We start from the raw sequence: 22094 nt of genomic DNA, 5'->3' as shown, positions 1-22094 counted from the left end.
TAATTCAGTTAAGATTAATGTTGGGTTGCTGATTTGTAGTGTATGATTCTCTTCTTCGTCTTAACATTATGTTTATCATTTTAATTCTGTATTTCTCAATCTGTGCGGAATATTTAGTTGTAATTTTATTAAAGTTAAGTAATTAATTGGCTTTACTCTCATTTGTCAAGTCTGCTTGCTGTTTGTTCAGTTTGAACAAGTTTAGTTTAAGATGGTATAGTGTCAAGTAACTCAAAGATAGAGATTAAGGTACAGTTTTAAGCTTACGTATTGGTTTAGTAAAGCTATTAGAATGTAAAAGCTCTAGTTTGGATAAGTGTGTTCATATGAATATAGCCAAGGACTAGGTGATTTAAGTTCCAAAATGATCACTGCTGAACCATATTTATATCCCTATAATCAAGCAGGCATGTATGTCTATGTGTGTGTTATTTGAGGATTTTGAAGCCCATGATAGTGTTCTTTTCCTCTGTTTTGAAATGGTTTCTTGTGTTTTTCCCTTAAAAGTTAGCGGCTAAACGCCTACTTTGGTTTTAGTTTCGGGTAAGCATTAGAGTTCTCCAGTGCTGAAAATTGAAGCATTTTAGTGCTCTGTTGCTTTTGCTTGATATATACCCTTACCATTAAATGAGCTTAGGGATGTGCGTGTTTTGTTTTGAGGCCTCACCATAAAGCTGTTTTTGCCGTGCTTGAAATGCTTTCTTGTCTCGAAAATGTCATCAGCCAAAAGATTACTACTTTAGTATTAGTTTGGGTAATCATTTGAGTTATCAATGCTGAAGAAAAAATGAGATATGGGAAGAGCATTGAAAGAAATAGTCATTATTGTCGCCTTTGTGATTGTGAATTATGATCCATGAAACTAGGATATTTTGATGGGATAAGGAATATTGAAATGAACAGGTGAATAAAAATAAATGAAAAGAAACTGGAATTGTCTGGCTGGTTCTTTCTAGACCAGTGTGTGTCAACTTTTTCTGTTCTCTCAATCATGGTTGTAAAAAGCTTATGTTTTCCTGGAAATCTGAATCTATATGAGTTGTTTTGTATGTTAATGATGCTGTTATTCCAATTAAGTATGCATATGTCGAATGAAGTCCTGTCTAAATCATGATTTCTTATTTGGAAAGTCCAAATTTGTTTGTAGAAGGTCCGGCAGAGTCGAACTGTGATCGTAATGGTCTGAAATGTGATTTGCGTATAAATGATAGGCTCTTCTTTTAAGCCATTTATTTGCCTTGAGCATTGAAACAGAATGGAAATTATGGTGAATAAATATATACATCTCTTAAGTGTAAATATCTTGTTCAACAGATTTCAACAGAACCAGTAGTTCCAGTACTTTTTTTTGACATCAGAAAATTCACTTTGAACCAAGTAGAACTTCTAGGAATCATTTCATCTATGGATTATTGTTAGCTCTTTTTGTATTTCCCACATCATGTTGTATAAGCTAGAAATGACATGTGAAGATTCTCTCTTTTCCAGTCAACTGCTGCTGGTAGGTTTTAAAACAATAATAAAAATGACTCTAAATTCTAAGTCTTTAAATTTCGGACTGATCTGTTGCTGCTTGATAAATTCATTGTTATGGCTTATTGTTTTGGTTGCTGAGTCTTAAAAGGAAGAGCAAAGTTTAACCAGAGATGGGATCTTGAATCTTAAAATCACTAAAAATGAATCATCTGATCACTGATCGCTTAAAGTCTCTACCCTTCAAGAGCAAGACTGATTTCCTGTCCTTTGCCATATCTTTTAGTTTATAGCATGTGCAAGTCTTGAAGTTACTTATACATTTCTTGGTATCATTTTGAACCTAGCTAAAACTTGATGTTGTTCTTATATCATGCCTGAATAATTGAACCTGTCTGCTGGTGTTTTTACCAAAACATGATTAGTTGAATAAAATGTTAAGTTAAATGAGTGATGAGTTTATCTGAGATTGGTATAAAGCCTATTTGATCATTTGTTGACTTAGACTGATAGAGTGTGATATGATTAAGAAAAAATCCTGGTCTAATTTGGAGTAAGCTTAAAATGTCATCCGTGATAACGATATATAGTGTCATTACGTATGCTTAAGAGTTAGTTTAAAGTGGGACCTGAGTATGCTGAATTTGTCTTAATGTGGCTGTTCCTATATGTGGCTGCCTGTTACTATTGTTTACTACAACATACCACCGACGGTTTGCTGTTTATCTGTTTGAGTTACTACTGCCATATATCGCTTTTGAAGGCAAAAGAAACTTATTGTTTGAAACCAAACCTATATCTGGGGCCATGTCTTTGGCTAGACATTGTTTTGACTATTGTTGGTTGTTGCTCAATTGTTATGGGCTGCTGCTCAGTTACTCTTATGGCTGTTGAAACTCACTTTGTGGCACTTCCCTGTTGCACTTTATGTTACTTTGCTGCTGTTCATTGCTGCTACCTAAGGCTGCTACTTGGTTCTGCTTGCTGGTGTTATTTCTTGCTAAAAAATGAACAGATCACTATACTAAAAAAATAAAAATAAAAAAATGAACACATCCTGTACTTGGTCAAAGATCGTTGATTCGAACGTGATACTACGCTTGGGTCGATGAAGAGTTGTCTAACTTGAGGCCTCGCTTTTAAAAGAGCGGATTTCTATACTTGATATTATTGAAAGGAACAAATATTCTACTGAAAAGAACAATACTATATTTGATCCATACTACAAATTTTAGTAAGCAGCTGCGTCCATTTACTGCAATGTCTTGTATATGAGTGTTTCGATACAGTTGATGCAAATCGCTGTTGCAATTTTAAGTTTGCAACTCTGCACTTGGTTTTGGCAAATCCTACGTCGTAGTATAATAAATTCTGTATTTCAGTTATTTGTTGATCTAGATAATACTATCAAAGCTCGATAATGTATACGCGCACGCCATGTACTGTTATGTTTATAAGATATATATGCATATACACTAGATATACATCTAATATACACAATCTACCAATCTGTTTCGAGTTTTTTTTTTTTTTTTACATCTAGTCTTATTATTGATTATATACTAATCCTTTTCCTTTCGTTTTTTTGCATGATCACCGCATACGAGTCCGAGGGACTCGTTCTTCTTCCATATTCGGGGTTGGCCTAAAACCCAACAAAACCATCTCCGCCCAGCCCCAATCCGCAGCAAAAACCCAAAAGGAAGAAAAAATGGAAATTCTGGGCCAAGGCCCAATAGCGTGGACAGTTCCCAGCAGTAAAAAAAATGGGCTGGCCCAGTCGATATTTATTTTCCTCTTTTTTTTTTTTTTTGTGCATATTAATTTGTGTTATGCAACTAACTCTTTGCTTGTTTTGTTTTCTTAATTTAGATGAATCCTAATGAATTAATAGGTTTAGTTTTAGTAATGGGTATGTTTAGTTTAAGGAAGACTAACAATTAATGCCATAAGTTATTCTCTTCTTTTCATGCTTTTATTTTATTTGAAATAATCGATTTGCAAAATGACATGACTATATATTTTAAGTAAAGGGAATCACATTTTTATCATAAACGTTCCAAAACATCACTAATATGCAAATATAAGTTTAAATATATTCTATGAATAATTTTTCAAAGTTTATACAATAATATACTTCTTTTAGCCAAGTATAGTTAATATAAAAGAACGAAAACTCATACCCTATCCATCACATTTTAAAGAAAATGAGTTTAGGTATTTTACATCACCATATTGATATAATACAAAATTTTGTCTAAAGTTCACATTTTGCTATAGCGAGTTGTTATATTTTTTGCAAGTCTTATTGTCAAAAACATCATTACATTTTCATTCAAGGTTTTAGCATGTCCAAGTTTTATTTTAAATAAGCCTTTAAAATCTTCTTTTATGCAATACATCATATTTTCTACAAGTATTATTTCAAACGACATCATTATTACTTTCATATAAAATCTTAGCAACATTTTAAGCTTTATTTAAATAGCATCTAAAATCATCTTTTATGCAAACTATCTTTTATAAGTTTTATTTCTAAATAGCATTTGATTTAAAGCCTTAGTAATATTTACGAGTTTATTTAAAATGGCATTCAAAGTCCTCTTTTATATAAATTTTCATCTTAATTAATTAACCTAAGTTTGGTCGGATAACCGTAAGTTAACGGATTCTAAAGGATGCCTAACCCCTTCCCTTTAGGATAATATAGAGCCCTTACCTAGAATCACACTGGTTAAGCAGACTATTAACGGAGGTTTAGTTTTAACTTTGCCTTAGTTAACATCTAGGTGTCCTAATTCACCGTCAAATTAATTAGGTGGCGACTCCTTAAAACGAAAAGAACAGGAATCACCAATACGTCATACTCCCCAATTCGACCCGGTTAAAACGGGGTGTGACATATATATATATTTATCCTATTTCATTGGTATATGTATTCCTATTTCGTTTTTATATATAAAATTATTTTCCTATTTTTTTATATAAACAAAATACAAAAATACAAAAAAAATTATTTTCATATTCCGTTTTTAGATGAACGAAATAAAAAAAAATCTTATTTCGTTTTTTAATAAACAAAAAAATAAATAGTTGTAAAGTCAAGACATAACTTTATTTTGAATATAAATATAATTCTAAAAAATATAGGGAGAAAAACTAGTTGTAAAGTCGTCAAACTTTAGATGGTCATAACTTTGCGCTCGGACGTCCGTTTTACGCGTTTTTTTTTTGAACTTGCGTATTTTTTCGAGATCTATGCGGACAAACAGCCACAAGGTAGTTTGGCCGAGCCGATTTTTAAAAAAACGCCTTTTATCCCATTCAATTTTGATTTTCCCCCAAATTGGCCTGAAATTTTCAGTTTTATGTACTTATAAGATGATGATACGCAATAGATTTCAACGTAAAAATCCCGGGGTAATGTAGCTGTGAATGTCAATTTCACTTCTGCGGTTTCAATTTTTGAAAATAAAGCTGACTAATTTTCTCGACATATAAAGTTGACTAAAATAACCTTACAGTCAAACACTAAGTTTTTTCAAAAAAAATTTACTTCGGCCACCTTTTCAACACCTAAAATGACGATCCGAACGTCTACGTATCCTTGATGTATTGGGCCTACATTACTGTACGCAGAAAAAAATATTAGGTTCTATATAAAATATTGATGTTTCGGAGTCTTGACACACGACTAATGATTGGTCAAGGTATGGAGAAAAACACTAAGTGTTGCAAAAAATAAAGCTGGCCAATTTTTTTTTTTTTGGTACTGTTTCTATAACGCAGTATTTTACTGCGTTATAGAAAAAAAAAATTGGTACTGTTTTACTGCGTCATAGAAAAAAAAAATACATATATATATATATATATATTTTCCAATTTTGTTTTGATATGAACGAAATAAAAAAAAAATCACATTTCGTTTTTTAATAAACGAAATACCAAATATATATATATATATATATGTATTCCTATTTCATTGGTATATAAACGAAAAAAAAATAATTATTTTCCTATTTCGTTTTTATATAAATGAAATACAAAAAAAAATATATATATTTATCCTATTTCATTGGTATATGAAATATATATATATATATATATATATATATATATATATATATATATATATATATATATATATATATATATATATATATATATATATATATATATATGTGTGTGTGTGTGTGTGTGTGTGTGTGTGTGTATTCCTATTTCGTTTTTATATAAACAAAATGAAAATAAAATTATTTTCCTATTTTTTTATATAAACGAAATACAAAAATATAAAAAAAAATATTTTCATATTTCGTTTTTTAATAAACGAAATACAATTTTTTTTTTTTACTATTTCGCAGATATACCAACGAAATGCAAAAATAATATATATATATATATATATATATATATATATATATATATATATATATATTCCAATTTCGTTTTTATATGAACGAATTTTTTTTTTTTTTATCCTATTTCGTTTTTTAATACACGAAATTCAATATATATATATAATTTCCTATTTCGTTTTTTTATTCACGAAATGCAAAAAAAAAAAAAACACATATTTCGTTTATTAATTCACGAAATGCAAAAAAAAAAAAAATGTTGCATTTCGTTTATTAACTCACGAAATGCAAAAAAAAAAAAAAAAAAAAAAAAATGTTGCATTTCGCTACAAGTGTAGCGAAATGCAACAAAAATTCCGGCTATGAACAATGCTTGTGTGGGTATTTCGTTGGATAACCAACGAAATACCCATTGTGGTATAAAAAAAAAAAAGGCAGCCTATTTTGGTCTAATGGCTGCAAAAATAAGCCATTTTGGCTCCGGACTCTGAAAAGAAGGATTAACTTCTAACTCAAAACTGTTGGGGTTAATCCTACCTTTTCTTTTATTGTGTAATGCAAAGAATATTTGCAAAGAATATAAATAAATATGTTCAAGTTCTTGTAGCAACCACTTCTTAATGGTTGATTTAATTGCTGATTTGAATGATCAAATTAATGGCTCATTAAGCTCTCTTAATTGTCGGGTTAATGACTCATTAAATCATTCCTTGACCCTTCATATTTTTGACCTATATAAGCCACATCAATTCTGAGCTTTTCCATCATAAAAATTACTCTATTATTCTTTTCTTCTTCCAATAGTTTTTTGGGCAATATTTTGTGTTCCAAACTTTCATTCACTAGTGCAAGTGTTTGGGAGTGTTGTGGAACCTTGGGGAGCGATCGGGCTAAACGATTTGCATCGTAGTCGGTCCCAAATCGCTTTCAAGGCAGTAGCTTACCATGACACAGCGATTTAATCTGATAAGTTGATTTTATCCTTTTGTTCATTTTTTAATTGATATTGTTAATATTTTCAGCGATTTGAAAGCGATTTTGGCCCGACTCCGATGCAAATTGTTATAGATGGTCACTCCTCAAAGTTCCGCAGCACTCCCAAACACTTGCAGATTAGATGGTATTATGTGTTTTCTTATTGTGTACATTGAGTCATCTTGGTCAAGGAAAAAAGAAAATAAAATTGTAGATTAGATGGTAGGTAATTATTTTTTATTTTGATTTTAAGATTAAGACAAATTAGTTTCTTATCTTCTTTAATTATTTTTTCCACAAGAATCTCTTCCTCTCTTCTTTAAACTCTATTTTATTAATTGGCATTTTATGATTTTAAATGTTGACCTGTTATGATAATTAGTAAAAAAAAAATCTATATTTCGTTTATTTTAAGTAGAAGTTATGAGCAACGTTTAGTATTTTTTGTGCTTGTTATGTCAAAACAAGGTTCATTCGTTTATCTCACAAAATGCCAGTAGTATCAATTTGTTTCTCAGCTTTCGTTAGTATTTTTGTGAAGTATGGATTGTGATAACAAAAAATTAAAGCTGCTCTGCACCTTTTTTTAGCCAAGAAATTGATTTAATTTTTTTTTTCCTTCTTTTTGTATTTTTTGACTCACTTTATTTTAAAACGTCACATAGATATTTATTATTTTGATACTTTTCTCTTTCAATCCTTTACATATTCCATGTTAATAAAAAGAAAGTGGAAATTCTTTACCTCTCCCACGTTAGATTACTCCTCCTGGTTAAATGCTCAAAATAATTATCTAACGTTTAGCTTTTTTTCTTTTTTTTATCAATCATCTAAAATATTTTTAGAACTTATTAACTACCAGTGTTCATGATAATTTCCTCTCATTGGTCTCTTCATTTTCTTTAATTTGCAGGTGCTGATAGGCGTGGAGTAATATAAATAACTAGTGTACTTAGCCGCGCTTCGCGGTCATAAATAATTTTAATATAATTAAATCTTTACTAATTATATTTCTATTTCATATTTCTCTTAATTTAAATAAAATTCTTCAACAGAAAAAAGAAAAGTGAGAAATATCGAATTTTAAATAAAAAGGTGAGAATTGTTGAATTTTAAATATAAAATAGGAGAGAAAGACTGCTACAAATCTATTGTAACAATAAAAAGTGTCACATTTGAAACAAATTACAACGATGCTTTTTCCATAATCAAAAATGCATGTTTGCCTTTTTCACCATCAAGTACATTTTTACATAAATTTATTTTAGAGATAACCGCCCCATTTATGAAAAACTATTGTTATATTTTGAGAAATTTGCTCCTTAACTATTCCGTCAATGTAACTCCCTTTTACTCCTTATCTCTTTAGATAATAATAATAATAACGTATTAATAGTATCTTTTGTTTATATTTATTCTTCGTATTCTATTTCCACTTAGCAAGGAACCATTACTATAATGATGAATCTCAATAGATAAGCTAGAACATGATTAAACCTATAATAGGAACATAAGGAAAAGATAAATATTGTGTAGTCTTTTGCCATTAGCTGTAGACTTGCGGTTGTCTTGTGAACTGTCGTCTTTCTTCTCATAATTTTTCTTTACGGCTGTCCCCAAAATGGCCATCTTTCGTTGTTATTTTATATTCATCTTGTGAGAAGAATATTTGTTACCTGCGTTATTGGACCATCAAATATTAGTCCAAAGGATTATGGGTTCTTATTCTTAATATCTAAAATAAATATGTAATATATAATGAAATGAAGAAGAGAAAACAAAACTCTATAATTCTCCTCACATGTGTAACTTACATAGATGAAATATTAAGAAAAAATAAAAATCATTCTCTAGCATGCATAAAAAGCACTTTTACTCATGAAGAATCAAACAAAAATCAGAGAAAAAGTAAAAAAAAAAGGAAGGAGAAAGAAGTATGAAATCAAAATTGAAATTTCTAAGATGAAAAATATGAATAATTATAGAGATTACTTTCCTAGGAGTCGCATTATACTAATTCTTCTCTTTTGGTCGGGTTGTTATACTAATTCACCTTATTCTCGTCTCGTCGCCCTATATTACTCATTTCATTTTAATTTTTTCAGCATTCATCATCCTATTTTAAAAACTCTCGTTAAGTTTCGTAATATATGATGCTTATTATGTATATATATGTTTTTTGCCCAAAATTAAATACCAACACAAAATAGGATCATAAGTGCTAATGATCCGGTAGAATCTTGTCAAGGAGTCCAATATCATACTGTAACTCGCTTTTCTTATGGAAACTAAGAAGATTTCCTAGGCTGGTGTATGGTTGGTCCAGTATAAATGGGCCATTATTCGCAGAATTGCCCTTCTTTTGGGGTGGTCTTTAAATTTTGCCCCACATATTTGCGGTTTTTAAATTTTGCCCCATATAGTTGCGTTTTTTAAATTTTGCCCCTCATATTTGTGGTCTTTAAGTTTTGCCCTTAGCTTGGATACCTGAGGTTCTGGGTTCGAACCCTCGCTCAGGCATAAAATAAAAAAATAATTTCGCAAGGCAGGGCTGGGGGGAGTGTATGCCGGATCCGACATACAATCCTTAAGGAAAAACTAAAGTTATGCCGGAGGGGGCAGATTATTTTTTTATTTTATGCCTTAAGGAAAAGTTTCGCCTTATGGGGCATACTTTTAGTTATATTTTATGGGGCACACTTTTAGTTAAGACATAACTAAAAGTATGCCCCCATAAGGCGAAACTTTTCCTTAAGGCATAATTAAAAGTTTGCCTTGAAAAGTAAAAAATAAATAAATATATGTCTCAAGGCAAAATCTGCCCCCTCCGGCATAACTTTTCCTCAAGACATAGTTTAGTTATGCCTTATGGGGCAAAACTTTTCCTCAAGGAACTATGCCTTATGGGGCACACTTTTAATTAAGGCATAACCAAAAGTATGCCTCATAAGGCAGAACTTTTTCTTAAGGCAAACCCTTAGTTATGCCTTAAGAAAAAATTCCGCCTTATGGGGCATATTTTTAGTTATATTTTATGGGGCACACTTTTAGTTAAGGCATAACTAAAAGTATGCCCCATAAGACAGAACTTTTCCTTAAGGCATAATTAAAAGTTTGCCTTGAAAAGTAAAAAAAAATAAAAATATATGTCTCAAGGCAAAGTCTTCCCCCTCCGGCATAACTTTAGTTTTTCCTTAAGGATTGTATGCCGGATCCGGCATACACTCCCCCCAGCCCTGTCTTGCGAAATTATTTTTTTAATTTTATGCCTGAGCGGGGATTCGAACCCAGAACCTCAGGTATCCAAGCGAAGGGCAAAACTTAAAGAACATAAATATGAGGGGTAAAATTTAAAGACCACCCCAAAAGAAGGGCAATCCGTGCAAAAACAAATGGCTGATGAACTTGTCGTAGTTGAAAGCATTAATATCCCTTTAATCAATTAATATCTTCACAATTAAAGAGGAAAAATATACGTATAGTATAGGAGCAAAAGAGGAAAGGAGAAAATGATCAAAATGGTTTTATTTGTCCTTACGGGTCGTTTGGTAGCTAGTTAGAGTTATGCAGATACTAGTAATACATAGATTAGTTATGAGAGAATTTATGTATTATTTTATGCAAAGATTAATTATGTAGGTTTTAGTTATTCCACCTTCTATCCTGCATAAAATAATACATAAATTCCCTCATAACTTATACATATATTAGTTATGCGAGTTTTCAAATTGCAAACCAAACACTGTATTAATTTTATATATGAATAATTTACCTCCTAACTAACTACTAAATATGATATTACTTATACAGGATCTAATACTTGCATAACTCACATCCAAATCAGCTACCAAACGATCCCTGTCAAGATAAATGGAGGCCCACAACATGCCCCCTGCACGTGAACTTTCACTCTACAAAACAAAGGTACCTTCTTGTACCGTTCAATCCGATTTCAGAACCACATCAAAATTCCTAACCCTAACTTGAATGAGTCACTAGAAAACTTTTAATGCAAAAGTACCTTCTTGTACCGTTCAATCCGATTTCAGAATCACATCAAAATTCCTAACCCTAACTTGAAAGAGTCACTGAAAAACTTTTAATGCAAAAGTAGAGCTTGATGGTGAATATATTTATTGGAGTATGGAAGGAAACCTAGAATATCTTTTGATTGAGCTAGCAAAAATAGCAATTGTCTTTATTGATATGCCTTTGGACCAAATTAATCACTTGTTGGTTGGAATACATGAAGGACCATTTCCATCATATTTATATATCAGAACCAAATAGAACCAAAACCTATACATTTAGGACCACATTTTGATAATTTTTCTCAAAAATAAATAAATAAAAATGAAAATATAGAAACTTTTTGAGTTTTGTGGGCCAAAAAGAATGCCACCAACAATATGGGGTAAAATGGAAAAGGAAAAAAAGGAAGTTGTGTCAAACTGAACACGACCTCAAATTATTTCGCCCACAAGACTCTCTTTGTTCTGTCTTTGTTGTGTAATAGAACTGCTCTGAGCTATGCACATATTTTGCTTCAATTATAACTGTTCCAAGTGAGTGTGCTACCTTCATCTTAGGTACTTTCCCTATTCCCATCTCTCTCCCTGTGGTTTTCTTCTCTTACAGTTTGGTTCTTGCATTTTTATCAATTTATCTTTGATAAAGTGGAAGGATATTTACAGAGTAATTAGGATTTTGTAATTTCTGTGGAGAATTTGGTATTTGGGGTTCATCATGATTGAGTTCTACACTTATTGTTTTGTCTAATTTTTAGTATAATATTTTCGAACTTTTAAAAGAGCCAAGATACTGATGAACTGAGATAGGACCAAATTTAGATGTTAGAGGGTACTAAGAGGATTTAGTTTTACTAATGGCTTTCTAGTCTCAAATATGAGTTTAATTAATGTTTTGAAGTGTTGGAGTCAAATGAGTTTATCTTGGAAACTGAAAGATGTTGGAATTGTTGGAGAGTAACAGCAGAAGTTCATGTCTGAATATGTACTATAGCAATGCTAGACTATCATCTAATAATGTTAAAATAACAGCAACCAATAAGACTACAAAATTAGGAATGTAACTATTCAGGACTTGTTGGAAAATTTTAGTTATTCAATCAAACCTAAAATGAATCACACCTCTAAAGGTATGAATATTAATTCGTCTACTGCACCAACTCTGAAGAAAATTCTGGGAGAACTGGATGTGGTAATACACCATTCTGATAATGCAGTCCAGATGAAACTTAAAAGCTCATATTTGAATATTAGTGGATAGATACTTCTGGCATCTGTAGGTTTTTCTCATCAAATTGCTGAATGTAGATGACCCTTTTTTTTTGGCTGACGACTTGCTTTGCAACTTTTACCTGATGCAGCCTTGTTGCATGGCCATTGATGCTAAACATCTCATCATTTTGTATTCATATGTTAAGTAGATTGTGCAGTGCAAACATTTCTTTAATTTTTTTCTTTAATTCCCTAATGCATCAAAAGAGAAATGTTCGTGAACCTCATCGAAAAAGGAAGCTTTTCTTAACGCCATACTGCCTTGTTCTTAGTCTGGATGTTCCTTGAATATGGCATGCTTACCAAAATGCACCTGTAACTGATGAGAAATTTGGCTCTTTTGTTGTATCCGTTATAATTCTTAAACCTCATACATTACCTTTCTTTGTTCAATATTGTGTTTTCTCCACCCCTTCAGAAAGAAAATATCTTGTTTATGTTCCTGTAGTTGCAGAAGCTTTAGAAGACCAGGGAAAACAATGGCTGTTGCTGTTCTTGCTTCTCCCCTTGTTTTTCTACCTTCATCACCATTTGCTGCCTCCTCTGGGAACTTTAAGAAGCAATGTAACACCAACATCAATTTGAACGTTGGTCTTCAAAGTAGTCATAGCAAGTCCAGTTGTATCACGATTAGCAGCATCAAATGCTCTGCCTCCTCCACCTCCGCCATTGTTTCTAAGGAAGAAGAACCATTACCACTTGAGGTGAATGAGATTAAGAAAATGTGCAAAACTTGGGTGTGGAGAGATTACAACATAAATTACGTGAGCTATCAAGCGCGCAACAACAGCACTTCTCGCCCTTCGCTACTCCTGGTTCATGGTTTTGGTGCCTCTGTCGCCCATTGGCGCAAGAACATTGCAACACTTGCTCAAAATTACACAGTGTATGCTATTGACCTCCTTGGTTTCGGTGCTTCTGACAAGCCAGAAGGATTTGCATATAACATGGAAACTTGGGCTCGATTGATACTGAATTTCGTGAATGAAATTATTCAAAGACCAACCGTATTGGTAGGTAACTCTGTCGGAAGCCTTGCTTGTCTAATAGCTGCTGAAGATCCTTCTCAAACATCCATTCAAGGGCTTGTTTTGTTGAACTGTGCTGGAGGCATGAATAACAAGGCAATTGTTGATGATTGGAGGATTAAGTTATTATTGCCCTTACTTTGGCTTGTTGACTTCTTATTAAACCAAAGATCAATCGCTTCCGGAATCTTTAATCGCGTCAAGCAGAGAGAAAATCTGAAGAACATTTTGTTGTCTGTGTATGGTAATAAGGAGTCTGTGGATAATGATCTGGTGGACATTATTAGGACACCAGCAGATGCTGAAGGCGCGCTTGATGCTTTTGTGTCCATTGTTACAGGTCCACCGGGGCCGAACCCAGTGCAGTTGATCCCAAAAATTACATTGCCTATCCTTGTCTTATGGGGTGATCAAGATCCATTTACCCCAATTGATGGTCCTGTTGGTAAATACTTCTCATCCTTACCTTCTCAAAAACCAAATGTGAGTTTATTTCTCTTGGAAGGTGTAGGACATTGCCCTCATGATGACAGACCTGATCTTGTCCATGAAAAGTTGCTTCCTTGGCTAAGCCAATTGCCAGTGGTAGAAAATTTTGTTACATGATTATCTTAATCCGTCTGGTTGAATGAGTACCAAAGCGTATGTTATACTTCTTCTATTGATATTCATGTATAGAGAATATTGATTTGTAAATCATGTTATAAAGAATATATTTGTTTTAATTACAGCATTCGCCTTTGAGCAAAATATTACTATGTTCTTCCCAGCCGTGCACGACATAAAAGGTTCTAGCTGTTTGCGAATAGACGGACAACTATACCGTAAAAGCAACCTGAATTACTTCCTATATTCTAACTCATATATTGATCAAAATTTCAACATATCCAGACGATTCTGGTACCTTCTCAAGTGTTGGGGGTGGGCAGAGAGGGAAGCAATAACACATATAATGATTGGTCATTTAAAGGAAATGATAATGAATAAATTGAAAACATCCGAATGACATTTACATTTAACAAGAAACTCTTTTTAACTTTCACATTGCAAAAATTGCAATGTGGCCAGTTCCCCGCCAAGGGTGCGTGTGCAATTGACATCAGAATTGAGGTCCACCATCTTGTCTAAATTTAAAGAGATCCTACTACATTTGTATATTGTATCGGGTAGATTTCATCACATTTGCATAAGCCTTGGTGGAAGGAAGCATCGTGTTGAAATTAACGAGGTGCGCACATGTGGACTGACACAATATTAATTTTAAAAAGATGAAAAGGTTTTTATATCAGATTGGAATCTCTTGCCATTATTTATATCCAGCAAAGGTCAGCTAACTCCACCCTAGCAATCATATCAATTAACGTAAACTGCTAACTGCTCCAGCAGATAAAATTAAAAAGCATGACAAGGTCTATCTACTGTTTTACCAAGAGCCAGCTGCAAATTCAGAAGTAAATCAAATAAAAAGAGGCAGCAAGAAGGCACATTTCGGTACTCATGAGTCATGAACCTTAAGGTACATGACATCACAAAAGATTATGCATAACTACAATATTCACATAGAGGCAACTATCAAATGAGTGTGGCTACAAAGTCAAAGGCACAAAGCTCAACATCTTACAGAAGCAATTTGTGCACTCTTAGAAGCATAAAAATCAAAACAAAAGCAGATGCCAATCATCCATCCTTTCAAAGTGACAGAGGCTGATCCAAAGCTCATCAATGGCTAACTGTTATTTTATCTCCAGAAGCAAGGCTCCCTCAGTTCCAGGGTAAGCTAGCTCATAATAAATTCATGCTTATAGCCTTTTTCCTCTGCTTTCAAGCATTAGTTGATCCAACTTCCTCAGGGTCCGAGAGTTCCCTGAAAAATAGAAAATCAACATATGCGCATAGGGAACTCAAATTTTTAACATATACATGGAGTATAATTTTAACAAAATCATGAACAGACAGCAGATCAAGGCCTAAAGGAGCATTGCTAGTGAATGATCTAACAGGCAATAATTCAACACTTAATTATGGACCAGCATATTCCAACATTGGATAATCAAGAGATGCATTTTCAGTTAGAACTCATTCATTGCCACCTTTATAAAGAGAAACAACACGATAAGGAACCTAAACGGTGGAATAAAAAAACAGCATATATATAAGAGCTTAAAATACAACTGCTGCTCTGCAAGTCCGGGATTCGAATGCAGCTAAATATGTAATTCCAAGTTCTTTCACCTCATCAAACAGAAAAGTACTTTCTGTGGCGTTTTAGATATACATAAATGAGCGCACACCCAAAAAGATTAGGAAATAAAAGAACTGAAGAGTGACAGCATTCTGATGAAACCAAACCATTATTAAAATGCAGCCAAATCGTTGGAATTGAGCAGCAAAAACTGCTTTCAAACAAAGACAGATATAAACTATGAAGTCATTCAAGAAATTCTCTCCTTGCTGCACATAGTAAGGTGCAATCCAGATATATCGGACCAAAACTAAGAATGTATTACTTGCAGCTGCATTATGTATTCTCCATTAGAGGGAGAATCCAACGTGTGGGGGAAAACTCTATAACACATTGTTACATCCACATAACTTAAAAAATGGTAATAAGAACAGGAGAAAAATTGAAGGCACAACCCCGGAGACGTGACGAAACATCTTAATTAACAACATTGCGCCCAAACAGATTCAAGAATCCTTAGTTCCGATGGAACGACTGACAAAGGATGGGCAGATCCAAAGCTCATACACAATACACATTGTGATTACAGCGGTCCAATAGTACCATATCCATCACAAATAGTTCATTCATATAACAAATAAGTCAAAGATCAGCAAATTATGTCATCTAAGTTTCGATAAAACACACAAGGATAAGGAGTTACCGCAGAAATGCAACAATTCTATAGTCAAAAGGAGTTCATCTCCAGACAGTAAGTCCTCCTTTTCACCAACATCCTAGCAGCTGTCCCATAAGGCTCCTCGAACGCAGCTCCCACCCAATTGCCATCTGATCCAACCACGTCTTTCTTGGGCTGCTCACTCGGCCTAATTGCCACCAAAGTCGCCCCTTTTAACACCGTTCCATCAGGCAACTCTAAATGCGCAGCATACCACAACCTCATATTCAACGCCGGAACCAAAGTCCTTTTAGAAGCCGATGAAGCGCTTAAAGGCTTCACCCTCAACTCCTCCAATTGCTCTCTATTCATACACAACACTCCTTGCCCATCCGCATCAGTCAAAACCAAACTATCCAACGTCTTATGCTCCGCGATTATAGGCTGCAGTAAATAATGCCTAGCAGAAGCAGCAATTAATGAACTAATCGTCCACACAACGCGCAATTTCAAACCCCCATTCGTGTAAAACGAATCAGGTATACTCCCATTATCATTGTCTCCATTTCCATCGACATTTTCAAGACTACAAGAATCACTAGTCGTTACCGAGGATGCACCAAGTATAACACAATTATCAAGTGTAGATCCAAATTCAGCTCTCCATTTAAGCAACACACATTCATCTATCCCAAGTTCACCACTAGGCAATTCAATTCTAAGTAACTTAATCTCATTAAAATTCTTAAGTACCTGTGTAGGTGAATGATGGGTAACAGAATTCTTATCAAAATCATCACTTTCAACATCAAGAACAGCTGTTGATGATGAAGAAGAACCACGTCGAGATGAAACTGATATAAACTGAGTAATAGATTGAAAGGGTTTGAGTAAACCAGAGAAAACAAAACGGAAAAGAGATGAAATGGGGTGTCGAGATTTAACAGATGAGTTATTATTACTAGAAGAAGAAGAAGAAGAAGAAGAATCATCCTCGGATATAACACAATCGACACGAACAACAACGTTGTCAACTTCAGGTACTAATGAATGGAACCTTTTAGAAACAACACAACAACGACCTAAAGCTTTAACATCACCGATCTTGTTAAAGATCAATAAGAGAACCGGGTCGGGTAAACGGTCGAAATGGTCAATGGGTTCTGGGTAAATCATCATTCTTACACTCAGATCTGATCTCAATGAGATGATTGGAAAATGTTAAAAAAAGGGAAGAAGATGGATTTTTTTTTTCTTTTCTGGGAAAGGGGTTTATGGATCTAACAGAATTGAGTACCTATGGGTTGATATGTGGTGGTATATTGTAATTTGTGAGAGATTTGGAGATTGAAGTGTGTGTGGGTCTATGTTTGTCTGAGTGTCTGATGGGGTTATCTACATTTATTTTGAGAGAGATGGGGGTAAGGAGAATTATGAGAGAGGTTGTCAATTTTGTGTTTGTAAGCCCTAATGTCGTATGGTGACTATTGGTGATGTAGGAGGGCCTTATATTATATTGCCATGAAATCATCGGATGAGATGATTGTGATTCTTCCTCTATTATATCAAGTCTTTCGTTCGAGTTTTCAATAGTGGATAACTTCTTAGAATCTCTTTGAGGGTGTTTGGATTTTACTTATCCTAAGTGTTTTTTTGGCTTTTAAATTTGGTGTTTGGAAAAAATAAAATGTGCTTTTATGCATTTATTTTTGAACCAAAAGGTAGTACAAAAATAAATTAAAAGTCAAAAGTTGGGTACTATTAACTTATGACTTTTAGCTTTTATCTTAAAAACTTATTTTTTAAAAACCAACGCAAGCACCCTCTTTATCCCTAATGTGCACATCGAGAGGACTCTCTATTGATTTAGTAGAGGTCTATCCAATGCAAATTTTGGTGATATAGGTCCTTTATTATCATGAAACAATGTGATGAGATAGTTGAGATTTTATCACCTTTTCTAAAAGACATGGAGTTCAAGTCTTGATAGTGGACAACTTTATAGTAGGCCTATCCAATGCGAATTTCCATATTAGTATGAAATGATGTGATGAGATGGTTGAAATTCTCCATCCTTTTATAAAAGGTTTTGGGACCGAATCCTGGTAGTCCACAACTTTAATATGGACATCTCAATCCCTTTAGTAAGGCCTGTCCAGGGACATTACTATCCTTTTAGTAGACCTATCAACACGAATTTGGATTAATCAAAGTGGTGAACTTCAAATATTGGATGGTTCAACATAAAAGCAAGTATGTTGTAGTGATTGGAAATTGAAGTATTTCTTTGTGTGGTGTGTTTTCTTTCTCTTTTCTTCAATTTCCCCAGTTCTTTTGAAGTTGTCTGTTCTCATTCACAAGAGTTTGTTGCTAACTTACGTTTGTTACAAGTGTTGTACATATAGTTGTTTTGCTATAATTATTTGCTCGTATTGCTTGCCAATTATTAGCATTTGTTTGAACTTCTGCCTAAGTAGATGTTTTAATTTGTTGTATGTCCTCTTCATGTCTTGTTAAAGAATTGACTTACCATCAGAACTACATTACCTGCAAATCCTAACCTGATTTTGGAAAGATTTATATATGTCAGCAAGTGGATCTGGTTGTAAAATGGCCCTTTTCTTGTATACGGTAAAAACCGGAGGCGAGGCAAACCGGTGGAGCGAGGGGGCCGACTGATCTGCCTTCTTCGTCATTCGAACGACCAAGCCCGGTGACCCGAGCATTCGCGGCTGTTGGTCCGAGTAGCCGTTGGTCCATGTGCCGTTGGTCCGAGTAGCCGTTGGTCCGAGTAGCCGTTGGTCCGTGTGGCCGTTGGTCCGAGTAGCCGTTGGTCCGGGTGGTCGTTGCACGCGGATCAAGCGCCAGTAACGTCCTGTCCTGGTCAACTACCCACCATGCGTGTGTCAGACGGCGCCGTCAGTCTAATCCCACCAAATCCGTGCAGAGTTGTCCTTATTGCTATTATTTTATTAGCTCACATCATATGAGACCCATGGAGGTCACACTATAAATAGAGCACATCCCCCTCCTTTGTAAGGGCTGGCTCCCTGGGATCAACAACATTTTTGTACTAGAAGATATATACAAATCTCTCTCTCAATATTAGATTTTGGTCCGGAATCATTGTGTTCATCTCTATTACTTGTTCAAACAAATAATACTTATATGTTAGTAGATGTATAAATCCACAGTGGTCCTCTAAGCATCATCGTTTTCTTCACATCTTAACCATACGAATCTTGTATCCATCAAATATATCGAGATTCGAACACATATCCTATACCCGCGTACAAATTCAATTGATTTACCAAATTCGGGGTAAACAGTTTGGCGCCCACCGTGGGGCTAGGATAATAGTGGTCTTTGATCTTGATCTCTATCTTACCCATCAAAATCGGAAACATCTGCTGTCCGTCTCGGAAGAAACGGACCAAATGGCTAACAGTGGGCAATCTGGTCACGTCAACAACAACGAGATCGTGGCCGAAAATGAAGGCAGCGGGCCGCGAGGATTGCCAAACCCCACTGACCCTTTAAATACTAACAATTCGATTACTTTGTCCGGGACACAAGTCCGGAAAGAACCGGATACCCCGAATGATAATATTGACTTGCGTTTAATTTTTGAAATGTTGCAGGAACAGAGAGCGGCGATTGCTGAACAGGGAATCGCAATAGCCCGGTTGCAAAATGGAGGAGATGAAGCGACCCCGGGGAAGACGAAGGGTGTTGTCGAAATCGGAAGAAACGAGCCACGGATGGTCGAGAGTAACGGTTCCGGAGCCGGTTCCTCCACCGAGGTTCTAAAGATGCTCGAAACTTTGGCAAAACGGGTAGACTCGACCGAAAAGAGGGTCGAGACGTATAACTCCCGGGTGGATCAAATACCGGGGGCTCCACCTTTGCTAAAAGGGCCAAACTCGAAAAGGTACATTCAAAGGCCTTTTCCTTCGAGTGCGGCCCCGAAATTGATCCCGAAGAGGTTCAAAATGCCGGATATCTAAAAATATGACGGCACAACGGACCCTTGCGAACACGTGACCTCATACACCTGTGCTATAAAAGGCAATGATATGGAAGAGGATGAAATCGAATCCGTGTTGCTGAAAAAATTCGGGGAAACTCTGGCAAAAGGAGCATTGACTTGGTACGATCATCTGCCCGAGCATTCAATCACTTCTTTCGAAACGCTCGCCAATGCCTTCATAAAAGCACACGCCGGAGCCAAAAAGGTGCAGGCTCGGAAGGCGGATATTTTTCGAATTGCCCAAAGAAACGATGAGTTACTGCGTGAATTTGTCAGCCGGTTCCAAAGGGAACGAATGGAGCTTCCCCCGGTTCCGGAGGAATGGGCTGCACAAGCTTTCACAAAAGGGCTCAATGTTCGGAGCTCGACGGCTTCGTTCAAATTAAAGGAAAGCTTGGTGGAATACGAGGCTGTGACATGGGCAGATGTCCATAACCGGTACGAGTCGAAGATTCGGGTGGAGGATGACCAACTTGAGCTTCCCCCGGGGCCCGTAAATATGAACAAAAGTCTGGAGAGACCAAGGAAGAATTACGAACCAGAGGCCAGATCGTCGAGGGAGAGGTACCAGCCATATTCTCATCCGGAGAAACCAAGCTTCAGGTCGGACTAAGGTATGGACTCCTCGTGTTTTTCTATTGACCTCTTTCTTTTTTATGCAAGAAGTCAAGTACCGGATAAAGTTAGAATCTAGGTCTGAAAACACGTGTTGCACTCTTTTCCTTAGTACGGTTTTGTCCCAAAATGAGTTTTCCGACTAGGTTTTTAATGAGGCAACAAGTACAACGTGTTACTCAACAAAGATAAGGGACCAGCACCCGGAAACTCGAGGTCACACCCTCCGAAGTGGGGGCTTGATAGCACTCACCCGACCTCGCAGCTCGGATAAATACTAGGGGACTTATACCCACATCGAGGTTTACCCCGGTTAGTGGAAAACGGAGGGGCTCAACAAGTCAAGACCGGACCAAACGATCATAATGAATCGTGTCCCATTCAACATTTGCTACGGCAAAACAAAGGCCCGGCCACCGGCCATAGCCTCCGATGTAAGGACCAAACGATCATAATGAATCGTGTCCCATTCAACATTTGCTACGGCAAAACTAAGGCCCGGCCACCGGCCACAGCCTCCGATGTAAGGACCAAACGATTATAATGAATCGTGTCCCATTCAACATTTGCTACGGCAAAACTACGGCCCGGCCACGGGCCATAGCCTCCGATGTAAGGACCAAACGATCATAATGAATCGTGTCCCATTTTTCATTTACTACAACAAGGCAGAAGGAATTAAAATTCTCATATGTACAAACATTTTGCAAACACAAAGTCATCAAAGGCTGGTATAACAAAATCTTGGGTGTCTTTCTATTAAAAGGACTTCGCCCCGATGGTAACCGCCGTATTCCGGCACTGCCCCACTCACATACTCTATATCGAGGATTGTGCCCGAAATTCGACAAAGGCGACAAGGTCACAATGACCCAAGCCAAAGCTCGGCAAATTCTCCCAAAACGGGGATTGCTACATCAAAAACTTTTCCAAGGTTGAAAAAATACCGACCCTGAAGAAAATGCCTATCGTAATTCGGAGACATCTGAACTTATGAAGCATCGGATAAGTCCCACGGGCACGGTGAATTAACGACTATGAGTCGACCTATCCTAAAACGGACCAACGATCATGACCAAAATAATGGCAAACATTCAAAACGAAGAAATAAGAAGGTAACGACGAGCTGACAGGGCCACCGGTTTCGGAAGTTATCCACTCCCCGTTACTCCGATAGATCGGAGATCCGGGAAGTGTGGGGCTATCTGTATACGGTAAAAACCGGAGGCGAGGCAAACCGGTGGAGCGAGGGGGCCGACTGATCTGCCTTCTTCGTCATTCGAACGACCAAGCCCGGTGACCCGAGCATTCGCGGCTGTTGGTCCGAGTAGCCGTTGGTCCATGTGCCGTTGGTCCGAGTAGCCGTTGGTCCGAGTAGCCGTTGGTCCGTGTGGCCGTTGGTCCGAGTAGCTGTTGGTCCGTGTGGCCGTTGGTCCGAGTAGCCGTTGGTCCGTGTGGCCGTTGGTCCGAGTAGC

General features: G+C 35.8%; 2 protein-coding genes across 4 annotated transcripts; one reads left to right on the top strand and one right to left on the bottom strand.

Moving 5' to 3' along the window:
- The first annotated feature begins 11153 nt into the window (after positions 1-11153).
- On the top strand, positions 11154-13865 carry LOC132622777 (pheophytinase, chloroplastic). Of its 3 annotated transcripts, none has more exons than XM_060337439.1 (2): positions 11154-11371; positions 12555-13865. In XM_060337439.1, exons 1-2 carry the CDS (start codon positions 11337-11339, stop codon positions 13738-13740), a joined length of 1221 nt encoding a protein of 406 aa, XP_060193422.1. In that variant the 5' UTR covers positions 11154-11336; the 3' UTR covers positions 13741-13865. The 3 variants fall into 3 exon arrangements, with proteins under 3 accessions (XP_060193422.1, XP_060193424.1, XP_060193423.1); XM_060337441.1 differs by having other exon boundaries at positions 11158-11395; positions 12561-13865; XM_060337440.1 differs by having other exon boundaries at positions 11165-11395.
- A 755-nt stretch (positions 13866-14620) lies between these two features.
- Positions 14621-17549, bottom strand: LOC132621858 (F-box protein At5g46170). The gene is made up of 2 exons (XM_060336323.1): positions 16020-17549; positions 14621-14998 (listed from the first exon to the last, which is right to left on the bottom strand). The coding sequence occupies exon 1, from the start codon at positions 17151-17153 to the stop codon at positions 16044-16046; it is 1110 nt and encodes a 369-aa protein (XP_060192306.1). The 5' UTR covers positions 17154-17549; the 3' UTR covers positions 14621-14998; positions 16020-16043.
- Between the last annotated feature and the right edge of the window lie 4545 nt (positions 17550-22094).

This window comes from Lycium barbarum, chromosome 12 (assembly GCF_019175385.1).
Source record: "Lycium barbarum isolate Lr01 chromosome 12, ASM1917538v2, whole genome shotgun sequence".
Taxonomy (NCBI): Eukaryota; Viridiplantae; Streptophyta; class Magnoliopsida; order Solanales; family Solanaceae; genus Lycium; species Lycium barbarum.
This window is presented reverse-complemented; position numbering and strand designations above follow the sequence as displayed.

Bases quoted from the DNA above. Each gene is read 5' to 3' on its own strand.
- LOC132622777 (XM_060337439.1), top strand. From the start codon at position 11,337: ATGCACATATTTTGCTTCAATTATAACTGTTCCAA. The intron at 11,372-12,554 runs GTGAGTGTGCTA...ATGTTCCTGTAG, and splicing joins TTCAATTATAACTGTTCCAA to TTGCAGAAGCTTTAGAAGAC.
- LOC132621858 (XM_060336323.1), bottom strand. From the start codon at position 17,153: ATGATGATTTACCCAGAACCCATTGACCATTTCGACCGTTTACCCGAC.